General features: G+C 54.2%; 1 protein-coding gene and 1 long non-coding RNA gene across 2 annotated transcripts; one reads left to right on the forward strand and one right to left on the reverse strand.

The window, feature by feature from the left end:
- The first annotated feature begins 3,916 nt into the window (after positions 1-3,916).
- On the forward strand, positions 3,917-8,737 carry LOC134738811 (uncharacterized). The gene is made up of 2 exons (XR_010124888.1): positions 3,917-5,007; positions 7,898-8,737. It is a non-coding gene; the product is annotated as an uncharacterized LOC134738811 (long non-coding RNA).
- TMEM86B (transmembrane protein 86B) lies at positions 8,597-16,769 on the reverse strand. Its single transcript, XM_054463834.2, has 3 exons — positions 15,816-16,769; positions 15,316-15,562; positions 8,597-14,564 (listed from the first exon to the last, which is right to left on the reverse strand). The coding sequence occupies exons 1-3, from the start codon at positions 15,864-15,866 to the stop codon at positions 14,182-14,184; spliced, it is 681 nt and encodes a 226-aa protein (XP_054319809.1). The 5' UTR covers positions 15,867-16,769; the 3' UTR covers positions 8,597-14,181.
- Between the last annotated feature and the right edge of the window lie 88 nt (positions 16,770-16,857).

Raw genomic sequence — 16,857 nt, forward strand, 5'->3', positions numbered from 1 at the left:
CAGAAGACAGAGAGTGATGAAAGCAGTACGGGGCAGAGGAAGGAGCCAAGTGAGGCTATCACTTCAGAGGGATCCCATCACAGAGGCAGGATCTGAACTTTTAACCTCTAATCTTTGTCTGTGGGCTTCTCCAGGGGTTAGAGTTTCATGACTTTCCTAGTAAAACACGTTCCTCTCAGGTCAAGAGCAAGTTTGTTTGTTTTTTTTTTTTTTAGATGAAGTCTTGCTCTCACTCTGTCACCCAGGGTGAAGTGCAGTGGCACCATCTTGTCTCACTGCAACCTCCACCTCCCGGGTTAAATGATTCTCTTGCCTCAGCCTCCCGAGTAGCTGGGATTACAGGCACCTGCCATCAAACCCAGCTACTTTTTGTTTTTTTGTTGGTTTATTTGTTTTTTTGAGACAGAGTCTTGCTCTGTCGCCCAGGCTGGAGTGCAGTGGCATGATCTCAGCTCACTGCAAGCTCCGCCTCCTAGGTTCACACCATTCTCCTGCCTCAGCCTCCCAAATAGCTGGGACTACAGGTGCCCGCCACCACGCCTGGCTAATTTTTTATATTTTTTAGTAGAGACGGGGTTTCACCATGTTAGCCAGGATGGTCTCGATCTCCTGACTTCGTGATCCGCCCGCCTTGGCCTCCCAAAGTGCTGGGATTACAGGCATGAGCCACTTTGCCTGGTCAGTTTTTGTATTTTTAGTAGAGATGGGGTTTCACCATGTTGGCCAGGCTGGTCTCGAACTCCTGACCTCATGTGATCCTCCTGCCTCGGCATCCCAAAGTACTGGGATTACAGGTGTGAGCCACTGCGCCCAGCCAAGACCAAGTCTCTTGAGAATGTGGCATCTGCAAGCAGCCAACACTGCTTAAGAATGAGTGTTCAGTGCCTGCAAGGGAGATCTGCATGAGGCACCAGCGATGTCCACCCCTAAAGCCTCGCATCTGTTACCAGTCCTGAGCCAGTTCTCAGTCTTGGAACCCCTTCCATGTAGGTGATGCTTTTCCCTCAGGGAGGACTCACTGATACTAGTCAAAGTACATACTGTAAACCTTCCTTCCAGTTTCTCCTAAAGGCCAATATCCGTGCTCGCTGGGGATTAGAGAAAGACAAAAGACTACTGGACTCTGACTCTGAATCAATCCTAATTTGTAGGCACACAAAGGTCACCATGAATCATGGTCTGACTGGTGTGCTTGGGGGTGTCAGGTAACGAACGGAGGATTCACCTAAAGACCATCACACAGTGGGTCAAGGGGACTCTAAAGACCCTGTGTGGCTCCTTCCTCAGGCCTTGAGAGTGAAGTTGAAATCGACATACTCATAAAATGGCAGACACAATGCTTTGGCTTCCCTGATCTGTAGTGTGAAAGCTTTGATGGTGGGAAGAAGAAATGGAAGCCCCTAGAAATTCCCCCATCTATATTAGGTCAGTCTTTCATTGCTATAAAGAAATACCTGAGACTGGGTAATTTATAAAGAAAAGAGATTTAATTGGCTCACAGCTCTGCAGGTTGTACAGGAAGCACGGTGCTGGCTAATTTATAAAGAAAAGAGATTTAATTGGCTCGCGGCTCTGAAGGTTGTACAGGAAGCATGGTGCTGGCATCTGCTCAGCTTCTGGGAAGGCCTCAGGGAGCTTTTCCACTCATGGCGGAAGGTCAAGAGGGAGCAGGCACATAACATGTCGAAAGCAGGTGCAAGAGAGAGAGGACGGGAGGTGTCACACACTTTTATTATTTTATTTTATTATTATTAAATTTTTGAGATGGAGTCTCCCTCTGTCACCCAGGCTGGAGTGCAGTGACATCATCTTGGCTCACTGCAACCTCCACCTCCTGGGTTCAACTCCCAGCTAGTTTTTGTATTTTTAGTAGAGATAGGGTTTTGCCATGTTGTCCGGGCTGGTCTCAAACTCCCAACCTCAGGCGACCCACGCCCCTCGGCCTCCCAAAGTGCTGAGATTACAGGTGTGAGCCACTGCGCCCAGCCTTGCCACGTACTTTAAAATAACCAGATCTCTTGTGAGCTCACTCATCACCGTGGGGATGGTACTAAACCATTCATGAGGGGTCCACCCCCAAGATCCAAACACCTCCCACCAAGTCCCACCTCCAACACTGGGGATTCCATTTCAACATGAGATTTGGCAGGGACACAGATCCAAACCATAGTATCATCCTTCCCAAATAGTCAACCCAGGGAATCACAGAGATTAGCGCCGGCATCAAGCCTTGGAAAACACAGGGGTGGGATATGGGAGAGTCATTCCTAGAACATTATCCTTTGATTCACATGATTAATCTATGCAGGACCTTATGGATCTTGGAAGACAGAAGTAAGAAATGGTGATACTGGCCGGATACGGTGGCTCACGGCTGTCATCCCAGCACTTTGGGAGGCCGAGGAGGGTGGATCACGAGGTCAGGAGATCGAGACCACGGTGAAACCCCGTCTCTACTAAAAATACAAAACATTAGCCGGGCGTGGTGGTGGGCGCCTGTAGTCCCAGCTACTTGGGAAGCTGAGGCAGGAGAATGGCGTGAACCCGGGAGGCGGAGCTTGCAGTGAGCAGAGATGGCGCCACTGCACTCCAGCCTGGGAGACAGTGCGAAACTCTATCTCCAACTCTGGGGACTGTTGTGGGGTGGGGAGAGGGGGGAGGGATAGCATTGGGAGATATACCTAATGCTAGATGACGAGTTAGTGGGTGCAGCACACCAGCATGGCACATGTATACATATGTAACTAACCTGCACATTGTGCACATGTACCCTAAAACTTAAAGTATAATAATAATAAAAACAATAAAAATAAAAATAAAAAGAAAAGAAAAGAAAGAAAAAAAAAAGAAATGGCAATACCTTTGGAGGTGGCTGGTCTTCTCAGGGTAAGGTCTCCTTCAGCAAATCAACACAGCCCCTGGCACCTGGTATTCAGCTAATGAACTGGAAAAGGCGTTTTGCCTATAGAAGTTAGCCTGAATGAAGAGTGTTCTTTACTCCAACAGTGATAGAAGGTCAGTGTGATTCCCTTTAGACTGTCTGGGACCTCGGTCATCTTATCAACCTATAAGACATCACACTGTTCCCCCTCACTCCTGGATAGCAATTTATCCTCACTGGAATGGACACTTATAGGTGTTTATTCATTTCTCAGTAAGATTTGTTGAATGAATGAATGAATGATGTCTTTACCTTGAGATTGGAGTTCTTTCAGATCTGCTCTCTGCCCACCTCACCAGCCTCTCCTCCTGTCTTTACTCCAGCTACACAGATGTCCGTGCATGTTTTTCTTAGCACTCCAGGCTGATTCAAACCTCAGGGCCTTTGCACACACTGTTCCCTCTGCCTGGTAAAATGTTTCTCCACCAGCCAGGGCCTAGTTCTCTTTCTACTTCTGGTTGACCCCAGATACAGTTGGCTACTCCCTTCTATGTTTGGAGCCAAACTAAACAAATCTCTTATTATAATACTCATCACATTGTCTGTGGCTTTGCCTATTTTTCCTTTATCAGAGTGGAAGAATCTTTTTCAGGTACAGACAAGTCCATTCATCTTGGGGGACATCAGGTCAACTCCACACCGAAGGCTGATGAAACTTCAGGCAATATCCCTTAATCTGAATCTGATGACGTGTGTCACGTTATCCAGGTCCACACTCAGGGATCTGGTCTGCGTTTTCACGTAAGCTTTCTCCACTCTCACTTTCCCTGGACTCTCATCCAGGATTAGATTTTTTTTTTTCTTTTAAATGGAATCTCATTCTGTCACCCAGGCTGGAGTGCGAGTGGCACCATCTCGGCTCACTGCAACCTCTGCCTCCTGGGTTCAAGCGATTCTCCTGCCTTGGCCTCCCGAATAGCTGGGATTACAGGCATGCACCACCATGCCTGGCTAATTTTTGTATTTTTAGTAGAGATGGGGTTTTGCCATGTTGGCTAGGCTGTTCTCGAACTCCTGACCTCATGTGATCCACCCGCCTCAGCCTCCCAAAGTGCTGAGATTACAGACATGAGCCACCACGCCTGGCCGCGATTAGATCGTTGATCTCATTGCAGGTGAACCAGTCCAGACCCCCACCCAGGTTTTCCAGCTTGCTCGCTCCTCACGCTGTAGCTGTGTCCTGCGTTGCTGTGTTTCCACTGAATCCAGCCCATGTTTTCGCTCTTCCTGGCCTTGCGGGGAGCCAGGATTGAAAGATCCAGGAAGTGACAGGGGCCTGACTCATCATCTTGTAAGAGAGCTGGGGTTCTCCTAGATCCATGCTCGCACTGAGGTGAGAAATGAGGAGCCAGAGCAGGGAGCCTCCTGGGGGTGGGCTGCCAACATCAGGCAGACGGGGAATGATTTTCACTTGTATGGTGGAGGATGCCACACACAGACATGACTAGAAAGAGCCTGGACCATGTCCTGAGGTCAGCGACTGAGGTCCTGGGTGGGGCCAGCCAGGACCTGCCCGGGGGCTACTGCATCTGAATCAATACCTCCAGGGACCCTACGTTGACACCCATGGCCTCCCACTCTCCACCCCTCAGTCCTGCGTGCGGCACGTAGTGCTCACTGGGCGTCTCTGTAGGGGTTGAAGGCTGAGGCTGGAACAAGGGCGTGGCGGCCCCAGGCTCCAGGGCACGACGGTCCTTCCTCTTCCCCTTCTCAGCCACATCTGGGGCTCCGTCCCTTCAGCCAAGGCTCCCTGGCGCTGTCCTTGGTGCTGACGCGGTTCTGGAAGTGCGGTTCCAGGGTGGCTGGTGCGGCTCCCGATGGAAAAGCCCCACCAACCCCACAAAGCAGACTCGGGAGAGAACACGCCACACGTCTTTAGCGAATCTTACCAACCCAGGGCCAAAGCGCCCTGCACCCCAGAGCAGCACTCGTGGTGGGAACACAGGCTGATGTAATCAACAGAAACGTGACTGCGGAGGATGGGGAAGTCGGGATGTCCTTAGCGTCCCATGGAAAAAACATATTTCCTCCAGATGGGATCATCGATAACTTTTTTTGAGTCTTGAGTAAGTAACTTCGGGCCTGGCGTTGTGGCTCACGCCTGTAATCCCAGCACTTGGGAGGCTGAGGCGGGTGGATCACTTGAAGTCAGGAATTCGAGACCAGCCTGGCCAATATGGTTCTGAAAACCTCGTCTCTACTAAAAATACAAAAATTAGCCAGGTGTGCTGGCATGCTCCTGTAATCCCAGCTACTTGGGAGGCTGAGGCAGGAGAACAGCTTGAACCTGGGAGGCGGAGGTTGCAGTGAGCCGAGATCGTGCCACTGCACTCCAGCCTGGGTGACAGAACGAGACTCCGTCTCAAAAAAAGAAAAAGAAAAAGAAAAAAAAAAAAACTATGAGAAAATTCCATCCCCCAATTGTTCAGAACCCAGGAATCTGGGTGCTGTGGGGTTTTCCATAAAAACTGGTATATTCATTTGCTAGGGCTACTACAACAAAGAGCGTAGACTAGGTGACCCAAACAGCAGAGATTTGTTTTCTCACCGTTCTGGAGGCTGGAGGTCCAAGATGAAAATGTGGGCAGGGTTGGTTCCTCCTGAGGCCTCTTTCTCCTTGGCTTGCAAATGGCTGTGTTCTCCCTTGTCCTCCAAGTGTCTGTGTCCTAACTTCCTCTTCTGATAAGGACACCAGTCAGGTTGGATTATGGCCCACCCTAGTGACTTTTTTTTTTTTTTGAGACAGCGTCTCACTCTGTCTCCCAGGCTGGAGTGCAGTGGCACGAACACAGCTCACTGCAGCCTCCACATCCTGGGCTCAAGTGATCCTCCCACCTCAGCCTCCTGAGTAGCTGTGGCTACAGTGGCACACCACCATGCCTGGCTAATATATATATATATATTATTTAGACCGAGTCTTGCTCTGTTGCCAAGGCTGGAGTGCAGTGCCGCGATCTCAGCTCACTGCAACCTCTGCCTCCCAGGTTCAAGCAATTCTCCTGCCTCAGCCTCCTGAGTAGCTGGGATTACAGGTGCCCGCTACCACGCCCAGCTAATTTTTTTGTATTTTTAGTTGAGATGGGGTTTCACCATGTTGGCCAGGCTGGTCTTGAACTCCTGACCTCAGGTGATCCACCCGCCTCGGCCTCTTAAAGTGCTGGGATTACAGGCGTGAGCCACCACGCCCGGCCTAATTTTTTTATTTTTAAGTAGAGACAGGGTTTCACCATGTTGGCCAGGCTGGTCTTGAACTCTTGACCTCAAGCGATCCACCTGCCTCTGCCTCCCAAAGTGCTGGGATTACAGCCGTGAGCCACCATGCCCAGCTTGGCTAATTAAAAAAAAAAAACTGGGGGAGATGGAGTTCTCACCGTGCTGCCCAGGAAGATTTCAAACTCCTGGGCTCAAGCAATCCATCTGCCTCAGCATCTCAAAGTGACCTCATTTTAACTTAATCACTTCTTCAAAGACCCTGTCTCCAAATACAATCACATTCTGAGGTACTGGAGGTTAGGACACCAACTTACAAATTTTTGAAGGAGGATGAAATTCAGTTCATAATAGCAGGGATGAGCTTTATGCCCCCTGAAAAAGACATACTTCCCCAGGTGGATTCATCTGTTGGTGTTTTTTGTTTTGTTTTAGACAAAGTCCTACTCTGTCACCCAGGCTGCAGTGCAGTGGTACGATCTTGGCTCACTGCAACCTCCACTTCCTGGATTCAAGCGATTATCCTGTCTCACCCTCCCGAGTAGCTGGGATTACCGGCGCCCACCACCATGCCCAGCTAATTTTTGTATTTTCAGTAGAGATGAGGTTTCGCCATATAGGCCAGGCTGGTCTGGAACTCCTGACCTCAAGTGATCCACCTGTCTTGGCCTCCCAAAGTGCTTTCTTTTCTTTTTTCTTTTTCTTTTTTTTTTTTTGAGACAGAGTCTCGCACTCCAGGCTGGAGTGCAGTGGCGTGATCTCGGCTCACTGCAAGCTCTGCCTCCCGGGTTCACACCATTCTCCTGTCTCAGCCTCCCGAGTAGCTGCCACCATGCCCAGCTAATTTTTTGTATTTTTAGTAGAGATGGGGTTTCACCATGTTAGCCAGGATGGTCTTGATCTCCTGACCTTGTTATCCGCCCACCTCAGCCGCCTAAAGTGCTGGGATTACAGGCATGAGCCCGGCCCCAAAGTGCTTTCAAAGTATTGATTCAAAACTATGGCACAATCCCAACCCCACCCCCACTGCTCAGAACCCAGGGAGCACTGGGTTTGGTAGATTCCTTTTTCCACACCCAGAATAAATTTTCTCAGCTCCATTCCCCAAATGAGGCTGACTTGAGGCAGGGGAAGAATGCTTTGGTAGCTCAGGGGAAAGGACTGTGGAGTTCCTGTCTTTCCCTCTTCCAAGATCCAAGGGTGCTAGCGACCTTTCTGTGTTCGTGGTCAGAAGCAAGGAGGTAGAAAGACCAGGAACCACAGCTCTTTGTCATCTCACAGGCAGGAAGCATCCAACAGAGGCCAGCTCTGGGGGGCATGCTGGGCCCCATCATTTTTGCCCGTGTCCTGGAATAAGGAAGTGTAGGATAGTGAGGAAGGCAGACCGTGGGGCTCCTCCCTACCATGCTCATCAGGGCATCCAGGTGAGGGATGAAGCTGTCCTAAAGTCTTTCCCGAACTCACACACACGTGTCCCCACCTCTCCCCTCCTTGATCATGTCTCCATTTCACGTATTTACTGATCATCTTCTGCTATTGTTAAAGTCTAAGCTGAGGGGTGAAACCACAGCAGAAAGCAAGGAAGGCTCGACCCCAGATCACAGAGGGAGAGGTGGACAGACAGCATGGTTCTGCCCATTTGCAGCCACTTCTGGGCCTCTAGGCTCTGGCAGCTCCTGGGATTGCTGTCCTCGGTGCTGAATACACATTTGTTGGGGGCACACCTGACAAGTTTGTCATTTTCAGGGAAAACCCAGTCTCTCTTGGCGCTGAGGAGAAAACATGGTGCAGCCCTTCTCAGTCCTCTAGCAACCCTGGACTCTGCAGGAGAAAAGAGAGATTCCCTACATTTGTTTCTATGAGAGAAGGGAAGGCTGGAGCAGGGGAGTGGAGGAAATCTCTGCAGTCCTCTTGGAAAGCAAACCCTTCTACACCTGTGATCCCATGCGATTTAGCTGAGCCTTGAATTAAAACTAGGCCATGATGGCACTTGGTGACACAAACATCTGACAAAAGAGCTGTACCCTTTATATTTTCAAAGACTTCCTACAAATTAAGGAAGGCAGAAGACCCATTTAATGGGCAATGGACTTGAAGAGACACTTTACCAAGAACATCCAAATGGCCACACACACACATACACACACAAACAGGAATGTGTTCAACTTCATTAGTCATTATGGAAATTAAACCACAAGGAAGCACCAGAACACTGCAGCAGAAGAACTAAAATGGAAAAGACGAACAACCATTTGCAAGAATATGGGGCAAATGAAGCTTCCTCACATTGCTGGCAGGATGGTAAACTGGTAAGCTGCTTTGAGAAATGGTTTGTCAGTAACTACAAAAGCCAAAGGTACGTATATCATCACTCAGCGATTCCACTGCTAGGCAGACACCTGAGGGAAAGAACTTCCTGTGTGCTCCAAAAGACATGGACAGAAATGTTCATGGTAGCTTTATTCATAGTAGCCCAAAACTAGAAACATAAAATGTCCATGAAGAGAGGGATGAAAACAAACTGTAATACATTCATACGATAAATACTACACAGCAATAAAAATAAAAACACACAGCATGGATCCATATTTCATCCACAATGTTGGGTGAAGAAAGCCAGAATCAAATAACTACATACTGTATAATTCCACTTAGAGAAGGTTCAAGGACAGACTACACTAATTTACGATGATAAAGATCAGGAGACTGGTCACTCTTGGGGAAGGGAGGTACAAACTGGAGGGGAGACAGGAGAACCTGCTAAGATGCAGAAAATTTATTTTATTTTATTTTTGAGATGGGGTTTTGCTCTTGTTGCCCAGGCTGGAGTGCAATGGTGCAGTCTCGGCTCACCACAACCTCTGGCTCCTGGGTTCAAGTGATTCTACAGGCATGCACCACCACACCTGGCTAGTTTTGTATTTTCAGTAGAGATGGGGTTTCTCCAAGTTGTTGGTCAGGCTGGTCTCGAACTCCCAACCTCAGGTGATCCGCCCGCCTCGGCCTCCCAAAGTGATGGGATTACAGGCGTGAGCCACCACACCAGGCTATTTATTTATTTTGAGACAGAGTCTCACTCTGTCACCCAGGCTAGAGTGCAATGGCACGATCTAGGCTCACTGCAACCTCCACTTCCCGAATTCAAGCGATTCTCCCGCCTCAGGCTCCCGAGTAGCTGGGATTACAGTCATGTGTCACCATGCCTGATTTTTGTATTTTTAGTAGAGACAGGGTTTCACCATGTTGTCCGGGCTGGTCTTGAACTCCTGACCTCATGATCTGCCTGCCTTGGCCTCCCAAAGTGCTGGGATTACAGGCGTGAGCCACCGTGACCGACTATTTATTTTTTGAGACGGAATTTTGCTCGTTGCCCAGGCTGGAGCGCAGTGGCGCAATCTTGGCTCACTGCAACCTCTGCCTCCCGGGTTCAAGCAATTCTCCTGCCTCAGCCTCCTGAGTAGCTGGGATTACAGGCACGCAACACCACGCCCAGCTAATTTTCTTGTATTTTTAGTAGAGACAGGGTTTCATCATGTTGGCCAGGCTGGTCTCAACCTCCTGACCTCAGGTGATCCACCCGTCTCGGCCTCCCAAAGTGCAGGGATTTCAGGCATGAGCCACCGCGCCTTTCAGCCCACCCAATGAAGGTTTATGAAGACCCAGATTCCAGGGCTTCCACCACAACCCTGTCTCTGCCACACTTCTGGTCCCACTGGGGGCTGTGGTCCCTGCCCACTGGACCCAGTAGGTGTAGGTGTGGGGGTCTGGGCCTGGGGGGGATATACACCTTAGTGTGACAGAACTCAGGGTCTGAGCCTGTATCCTCAGATCCATGACCTGGCCGGGCAAGGAAAGGAAGGGAAGGGGGTCAGGGTTCCTGCAGGAAGGTTATCTGAGTGGCCTTAAACAGAGCCGGTTGTCTCTTACTTGTAGTTCTCAACAGTAACGGTAGAATGTGCTGGGAATGCAATATCCCGAGATATGGAGGGACTGGCCAGGCAGCCTGGGCTCCATTCCTGCCTGCCCTAGAAAAAGGATGCCCTTCAATGCTTGAGCCCGGTGACTCAGGTTTCCCCCAGAGTAGAAAACCCAGGGCTGGGTACTTTTGGGGGTCCCTCAGCTGCCATACAAGTGAGGCACACACAGTTGTGACCCTATCCTCCCTAGGCCACTTTCCTAAGCCTTGGGGGACCAGCTCACAATGGACCCCGGGCTTCTGCTGTCCCTTGCTGCCCATCTGTGAGAAACAAGCCCACTTCATGTAACTTTTTGCGTGTGGCGTTCTGTCTCATCAGACTCTGGCGAGTTGGTAACCAGTGCACAGTGAACCTGCTTCACAGACCACACCCCATAGGCCCTGGGCCTCCAGAGCAAAGGGAAGCATCCCCTCCTTCCCACAGCCCTGCTTGCTCTGGAGGGATGCACCCTATCAGTGGGGCGGATGTCAGAGGCCTCCTACTCCCCAAGCCCAGAGTGCTCTCACCCCTCGCCCGTGGCCTCTGTGAGCATCTGACTGGGGCTACTGACCTCATGCTTCTGGGCCCACATGCTGAGGTACTGCTCCCTGCAGCCAGGCCCTCCGAAGGCACCCTGATGTCTGAGTCGTCACAGGCCCAGTGGAGCCAGCAGGGGCAGGTCTTGGGGTCTGGGCCTGCGGGACCCTCAGGGTGAGGGACTAGTTTGGGCCTGCGGGGCCCTCAGGGTGAGGAACTAGTTTGGGCATGGGGAAAGAAGAGAGTCATTTGATAAAGTTTGTTTGTGGCTCTAATCACGAGAATCAAGTGCACAGCCTGGCACTTTTTACAAATGTACACACACACATGTTGCTAGGCAGTGCAAAGGTGGCCCCTCTTACCTGCAGACGTGCTCAGGACGTCCCTGGGGCCACCTATTCCTTTCTTCTTGGCCCACACAGAGAAGGTGTAGAGGGTCCCAGGCTGAAGCCCTCCACCACTAGCCAGCAGTGTGACGTGCTTGTGTTCCCGCTGGCCATGCCCCTGGACCCAGTAGATGGAAGTCTGCCAGTCTGGGCCCTTGGGGCTGCCCAGCTCAGGGTGATGGAGCTGGAGGTCCGAGCCTCCACACTCATGATTCTGTCTGCTTTGGGGGCTGAGACATGGGGGAGAAGGCTCTGCAGTGAACAGTAGATGGAATCCCACCACCCTTCCTAGACGTGCAGGATGGAGGCTGATGGGGTCACTAACCTGCTGCTGTGGCCTCTGTCGTGGTCCAGAGGGCCTGGGGAGGGACGAGATGGGGAATCAGACCCACGGTGGTCTGCCCTGCAGGATCGGGACGAAGGCTGCTGAGTCCCACCCCGCCTCATCCCCACCAGCCACCCCGGCTTGCGAAGGAAGACGGAGCCGGCGTTTTGCCCCTTGCCCCAGGTCTGGGTCCTGGCAGGGCTGGAAGGAGCCTGAGGGGGATGAGCGCAGCACCTCCGAGAGTTCCGCTTTAGAGAAACACCAATCAGATCATGAGAAAGCAGACCTCTGAAAAGTCAGACGAAAGGTCAAAAGGTCGTCAGGGGGCCAGAATCAGAGAGGAGGGACAGGACGCTGGGGCTGCTAGATGCCGACAGGAGAGCAGCATCCCATCGCTCTGGACAGCCGACCCCACAGAGCCCAGGGACCAAAAGCCAGAATGATCCCCAAACACCAGGGATTATTGGCCCAGCCCCTCCTCCCTCAGACTCAGGAGTCCAGATCCCCAGCCCCTCCTCCCTCAGACTCAAGAGTCCAGGCCCCCAGCCCCTCCTCCCTCAGACCCAGGACCCCAGCTCCTCCTCCCTCAGACTCAGGACTCTAGGCCCCCAGCCCCTCCTTCCTCAGACCCAGGTCCCCAGCCCCTCCTCCCTCAGACCCAGGAGTCCAGGCCCGCAGCTCCTCCTTCCTCAGACCCAGGTGTCCGGGGCTTCAGCCCCTCCTCCCTCAGACCCAGGAGTCCAGGCCCCCAGCCCCTCTTCCCTCAGAACCAAGAGTCAAGGCCCAGCTTCTTCTCCCTCAGACCCAGGAGTCCAGGCCCCCAGCCCCTCTTCCCTCAGAACCAAGAGTCAAGGCCCAGCTCCTCCTCCCTCAGACCCAGGAGTCTAGGCCCCCAGCTCCTCCTCCCTCAGACTCAGGAGTCCAGGTTCAGCCCCTCCTCCCTCAGACCCAGGAGTCCAGGCCCCCAGCCCCTCCTTCCTCAGACCCAGGAGTCCAGGGCCCCAGCCCCTCCTCCCTCAGACCCAGGAGTCCAGGGCCCCAGCCCCTCCTCCCTCAGACCCAGGAGTCCAGGTTCCAGCCTCTCCTCCCTCACCTCCAGGAACCCCTCATGTCTGCAGGCCCCACGTGCTCCTGGAATCTGCACACCCAGACCCCCGTCCCTCCTGCTGCACTTCACTGCTCAATTTCCTCTTTCCCCACCTTTCATCAGGTCTCAGTGGAGAGGGTAGGAGATGAGGAGGAAGTGGAAGTTTCAAACCTGAGTCCAATCCTTCAGATCCTCCTCATGCCTGACCCTTCCTCAAGGAAATCCCTCCGCTTCCACTTCTCCTCACTCCAACTGTGGATTCCTGTCCTCAATTTCCTTCCTGGTCCCCATCCTCCAGGCTCCCCACCTTCCCTTCCCACCTCTGTACTCTCACATCTGAGTCCCTAAATGCAGGTCATGGATGGAGAAGCCACCTCTCTGCTCTAAGAGTCCCTAAATGCAGGTCATGGATAGAGAGGTTGCCTCTCTGCTGTAAGAGTCTCTAAATGCTGACCATGGATGGAGAAGTCGCCTCTCTGCTATGAGTCACTGAAAGCACATCATGGATGCAGAAGTCAAATAGGGTCTTGGAAAGCAGCTTGGACCCTGTCAAGTCTTCAGATGCAGAATCTGTGGACCAGAGAGGGATAGCAGCTTGCGAAGGTCACACAGCCTTGACAAGGAGCACAGCTGGGTTCCTCCTTCCCATTTGATTCCTACCCCCTTGCTACCCTCCCTCCTCCAAGACCCCTCATCCTCAAGCCTCCCACCCTTCTCCTGATACTGCATGTGACTGCAGCAGGTTGTGTCCCCTAGAAAGATATGTCCAAGTCTTAACCCCAGGTACCTCTGCAGGTGACACTACTTAGAAACAGGGGCTTTGCAGACATACTTAAGGATCTTGAGATGGAACCACCCTGGGTTTAGGGTGGGCCCTAAATCCAACAACCTGTGTCCCTAGAAGGATGCAGACACAGAGGGAGGCTGCCAGGTGAAGACAGCCACATGAAGACAGAGAGACACAGCCACAGGCCAAGGGAAGCCAGGGATTCCTGGGAGCCTCCAGAAGCCGAGAGGGCAAGGACGGATTCTTCCCTAGAGCCTCAAGAGGGACCATGGGCCGGAAAACACTCTGATTTTGGACTCTGGGTCTCCAGAACTGCAGGAGAGTCCATTCATCTTGTTTCAAAGCATCTGGCTTGGGGTAACTTGTGACGGCAGCCCCAGGAAACTAACAGAGACCAAACAGTCCTCTTGGCTCAGTTCTGCACAATCCTCACTTTATCCCCCCGAATCCCCCGCACCAGAGGGCCATGGAGGGTCCCACTGGGCACCAGGCCTGGTCCATGGGGAGCGACAAAGAACCTTCTGCTGTCATTAACCGCGATGGTTTATCACAATGAGGACCCTCCCCGAGGCCTCTCCTACGGTAACAACATCATCTACGGTTCCACACCCACAAGGAAAACGGATTCAGAGCAACAGCAGGGGGTGGGCAGGCTGTGGGGCCGACAGCCAACACGGAGGCAGGCTGGTGGCTGGGAGGGCCGCATGTGGGCCTGGCTGATGAGCCAGGGATCTGGAGTCAGAACCCAGGGAAGGCAGCTGGAACCCAGCAGTGGACTTGGAATTCCGCAAATCGTCCTCAAATGTCTTCAGCCAGAAGCGACGGCGGCAGCGGCGCCTGCAGACAGGCATCAGGAAGCTTCGCTGCTGAGGGTATTTCTCAGGCTGGGCTGGTCTGAGAGGCCCAGGTACTTGCAGAAGAGGCCTGAACACCGGCCCTTCAAGCTCCCTAGTCAGTCAGTCTTGGGCACAGGGCTCCTGAGGGCTGACAGTGTGATGAGGAGCTGGGCAGCACAGTAGGTGGCCATGATCACCAGGCGGGCATGGGGCAGGGGCTGGGCGAAGGTGTCCCAGGCCAGCACGCCATCAGACAGTGTGAAGAGCAGCACACCCCAGCCGGCACTCCCGCCCCGGGCCAGGCCGCGCCACAGCACGGCCATCAGTATCAGCCCGTAGGCTGCCACCGGCAGGACCATATCCGGCTCAAGGTGCTGGAGCACAAGGCTGAGGTAGGGGCCAGAGGCCAGGATGATGAGCAGCAGCAGGCCAGGCTGCAGGGGAGAGAAGCCGAAGGCCCAGACGTAGAGGAGGTGGGCGGTGGCAAAGGCGGCCATGCCTGGCGGGAGAGGAGGGGTACCAGTGAGGAAGGCCCATCCTGGGAATGGCCCCGAAGTTACCCCTCAGGGCCTAAGAGAAGGACCATCCCAAAGCACCAGGCCCCACCCTGGCCAAGCCTCCTCGCGGGTCTCCCCACATGCAGTGTCCATCCTTGCTCTGCTCAGAACCACCAGGAGGCCCCACCTTCCCCAAGCCTCCTCGCAGGTCCCCCCACATGCAGTGTCCATCCTTGCTCTGCTCAGAACCGCCAGGAGGCCCCACCTTCCCTTGGCCTCCAAAGCCCCATGCCCTCCGGCTCACCAGCCACTCTGCTCCAGCCACCCGGCCTGCTTGGCCACAGCACCTGGCACGTCCCTGCCCCGGAGCCTTTACACTCGCCCTTCCCCCACACAGGCATACAGTACCTTCAGCTCTGCCCAAATGTGACTTCCTCAGTGAGGCCTTCCTCAGCAACCCTGCTTCAAACTGCAGTACCTCCAGCGGGTCCTCACCGCTCTCCGCGCCACCCCCAGCTACTGCCGTAACACCGCCTGCCCCCACCCCTCGCTGGAGCGTGAGCTGCCTCAGTCACGGCTGCGCCCCCCACTCCTCGCTGGAGCGTGAGCCGCCTCGGTCACGGCTGCGCCCCGCACCGTGCCTTTCATCACTGGAGCTCTCTCACAGGAGCCCTCTGCACCCAGGCTCCCATCCAAGTGCTGGGGCCTCCCGCACACGGGCATCTGGAAAGCGTCACAGCAGCTTCCGCTCACCAGGGAGGAAGGCTTCAGGCCAGATGAGGCAGGCGTCCCCCACAGCTGAGCACACAAGGGCTCCCTGGAGGAGCCGGGTGTAGCCCCCGCTTGGGGACATGATCCACAGGAACCCGGCCAGGCAGAGGACGGGCAGGCACTTGATCAGGGCAGCGAACCAGGACAGCTGGTCCTCGGGAATCCAGAGGCAGAAGTACACGCAGCAGGAGAGGATGAAGGGGCTCAGCCACCTGCAGACATCTGCGCGCTTTGGGGAGTGGGGAGCTGCTGAGCCGAAACCCCGCCCAGCCCCCATTCTTGGGACTCAGATCTCATGGCTCCTGTCCCACCCCCACCTGGGACCCCAGCTGTACAGGCTGGACCCATTCAGGGACCAGGCTGCCAGAACCTAGCTTCCCAGGGCCCCAGCCAACTCAAGGACAGCAGCTCCCAGACCCACCGGCTGCTGGGGTTCCAGGGCCCTGTCCCCCAGCCCCAGGCACAGCTCGAAAGGCTCTCACCTGGGCTGAGCAGTGAGTCTTCAGGGTCTGCCCCGCTTTGCTAGCGTCCATGCTGGCCTGATACCCCCAGAGCGACCTAATCTGGGAGCGAGTGGCTTCAGGGGGTGGAGGGGAGGGCTCATGGTTACACGTTAACCCAAGGAGCGTCCTGTGGACTCTGTGACTGATAACAGGGCCCGGGGAGATGTTGTCCTCACCCTGGGGATAGCCTTGCCTGGCACCCGCTGATAAAGCACTGCTGGCATTGGGGGTCCCTCTGCCCTAGCCTGCTGGGACATGGCTTCCTCCTGTCTGCCTGGAGGGGTGAGGCCCACAAACGCCCATCCCCTTGTCCTGGGCCCCCGATAATCAGAAGAGATGGGGTGCAGAATTCCAACAGTCACCCCATCATGGGAAGCGGGGGAGGGGCTGGCTGGCAGGAGTGCCCCTGGAGGGATGGGAAGGCGAGTCCATCCTTCACTTGCTGCCCTAGCCGTCTCCCTCCCTGCTCCATGAAACCTTCCCTCCTTCTGCTCAACCCCACCAAGCCCTCAGGGGCTCCACCACAAACACTGCTTCAATGGGTGACCAGGAGGTACCACCATGAATGTGGGGAATAAGCACCCTCTCCTGTTAGCTGAGCGAGCCCCAGGTGACCTCCAAGCCAACTGCCACCCCAGTGAGGACGCTGTCCTCATGGCCCGGTCACACGCTCCGGTTTCCCAGCGCCGCTCCCCTGTGCCACTCGCTGCACACCCGGCCTACGCTTCCACCTTCTACCTGAAAGACTCAGACCTACTGGCTGCCAGTGCCCAGCCTCAATGCTGGGCTTGGTTACTGGGGATAAGCGGGGGAAGGAGCAGGGATTGGAGCCTGTCAGTGGCTTCTATCCTCTGCCCACGGCCCTGCCCACAGGTGGGGTAGACCTGGCAGGAGCCCTCACAGCCAGCATCTGGCCCAGCCTGGGGCCTCTGCAGCCACAGAGCTCCCTCTGGCAGGACACAGTGTGGGAGCAGACTGGGTCAGTAGCACCCCCAGTCTCTGGGGTGCAGGGATAATACAG

This window comes from Pongo pygmaeus, chromosome 20 (genome assembly GCF_028885625.2).
Source record: "Pongo pygmaeus isolate AG05252 chromosome 20, NHGRI_mPonPyg2-v2.0_pri, whole genome shotgun sequence".
Classification (NCBI taxonomy): Eukaryota; Metazoa; Chordata; class Mammalia; order Primates; family Hominidae; genus Pongo; species Pongo pygmaeus.

What these genes read in the sequence shown, in the direction of transcription:
- TMEM86B (XM_054463834.2), bottom strand. Translation starts at nt 15,866, where the DNA reads ATGGACGCTAGCAAAGCGGGGCAGACCCTGAAGACTCACTGCTCAGCC. An exon ending in AGACTCACTGCTCAGCCCAG is followed by an intron (nt 15,563 to 15,815) that starts GTGAGAGCCTTT and finishes CACTCCCCAAAG; the next exon opens with CGCGCAGATGTCTGCAGGTG. An exon ending in GCCTGAAGCCTTCCTCCCTG is followed by an intron (nt 14,565 to 15,315) that starts GTGAGCGGAAGC and finishes CTCTCCCGCCAG; the next exon opens with GCATGGCCGCCTTTGCCACC.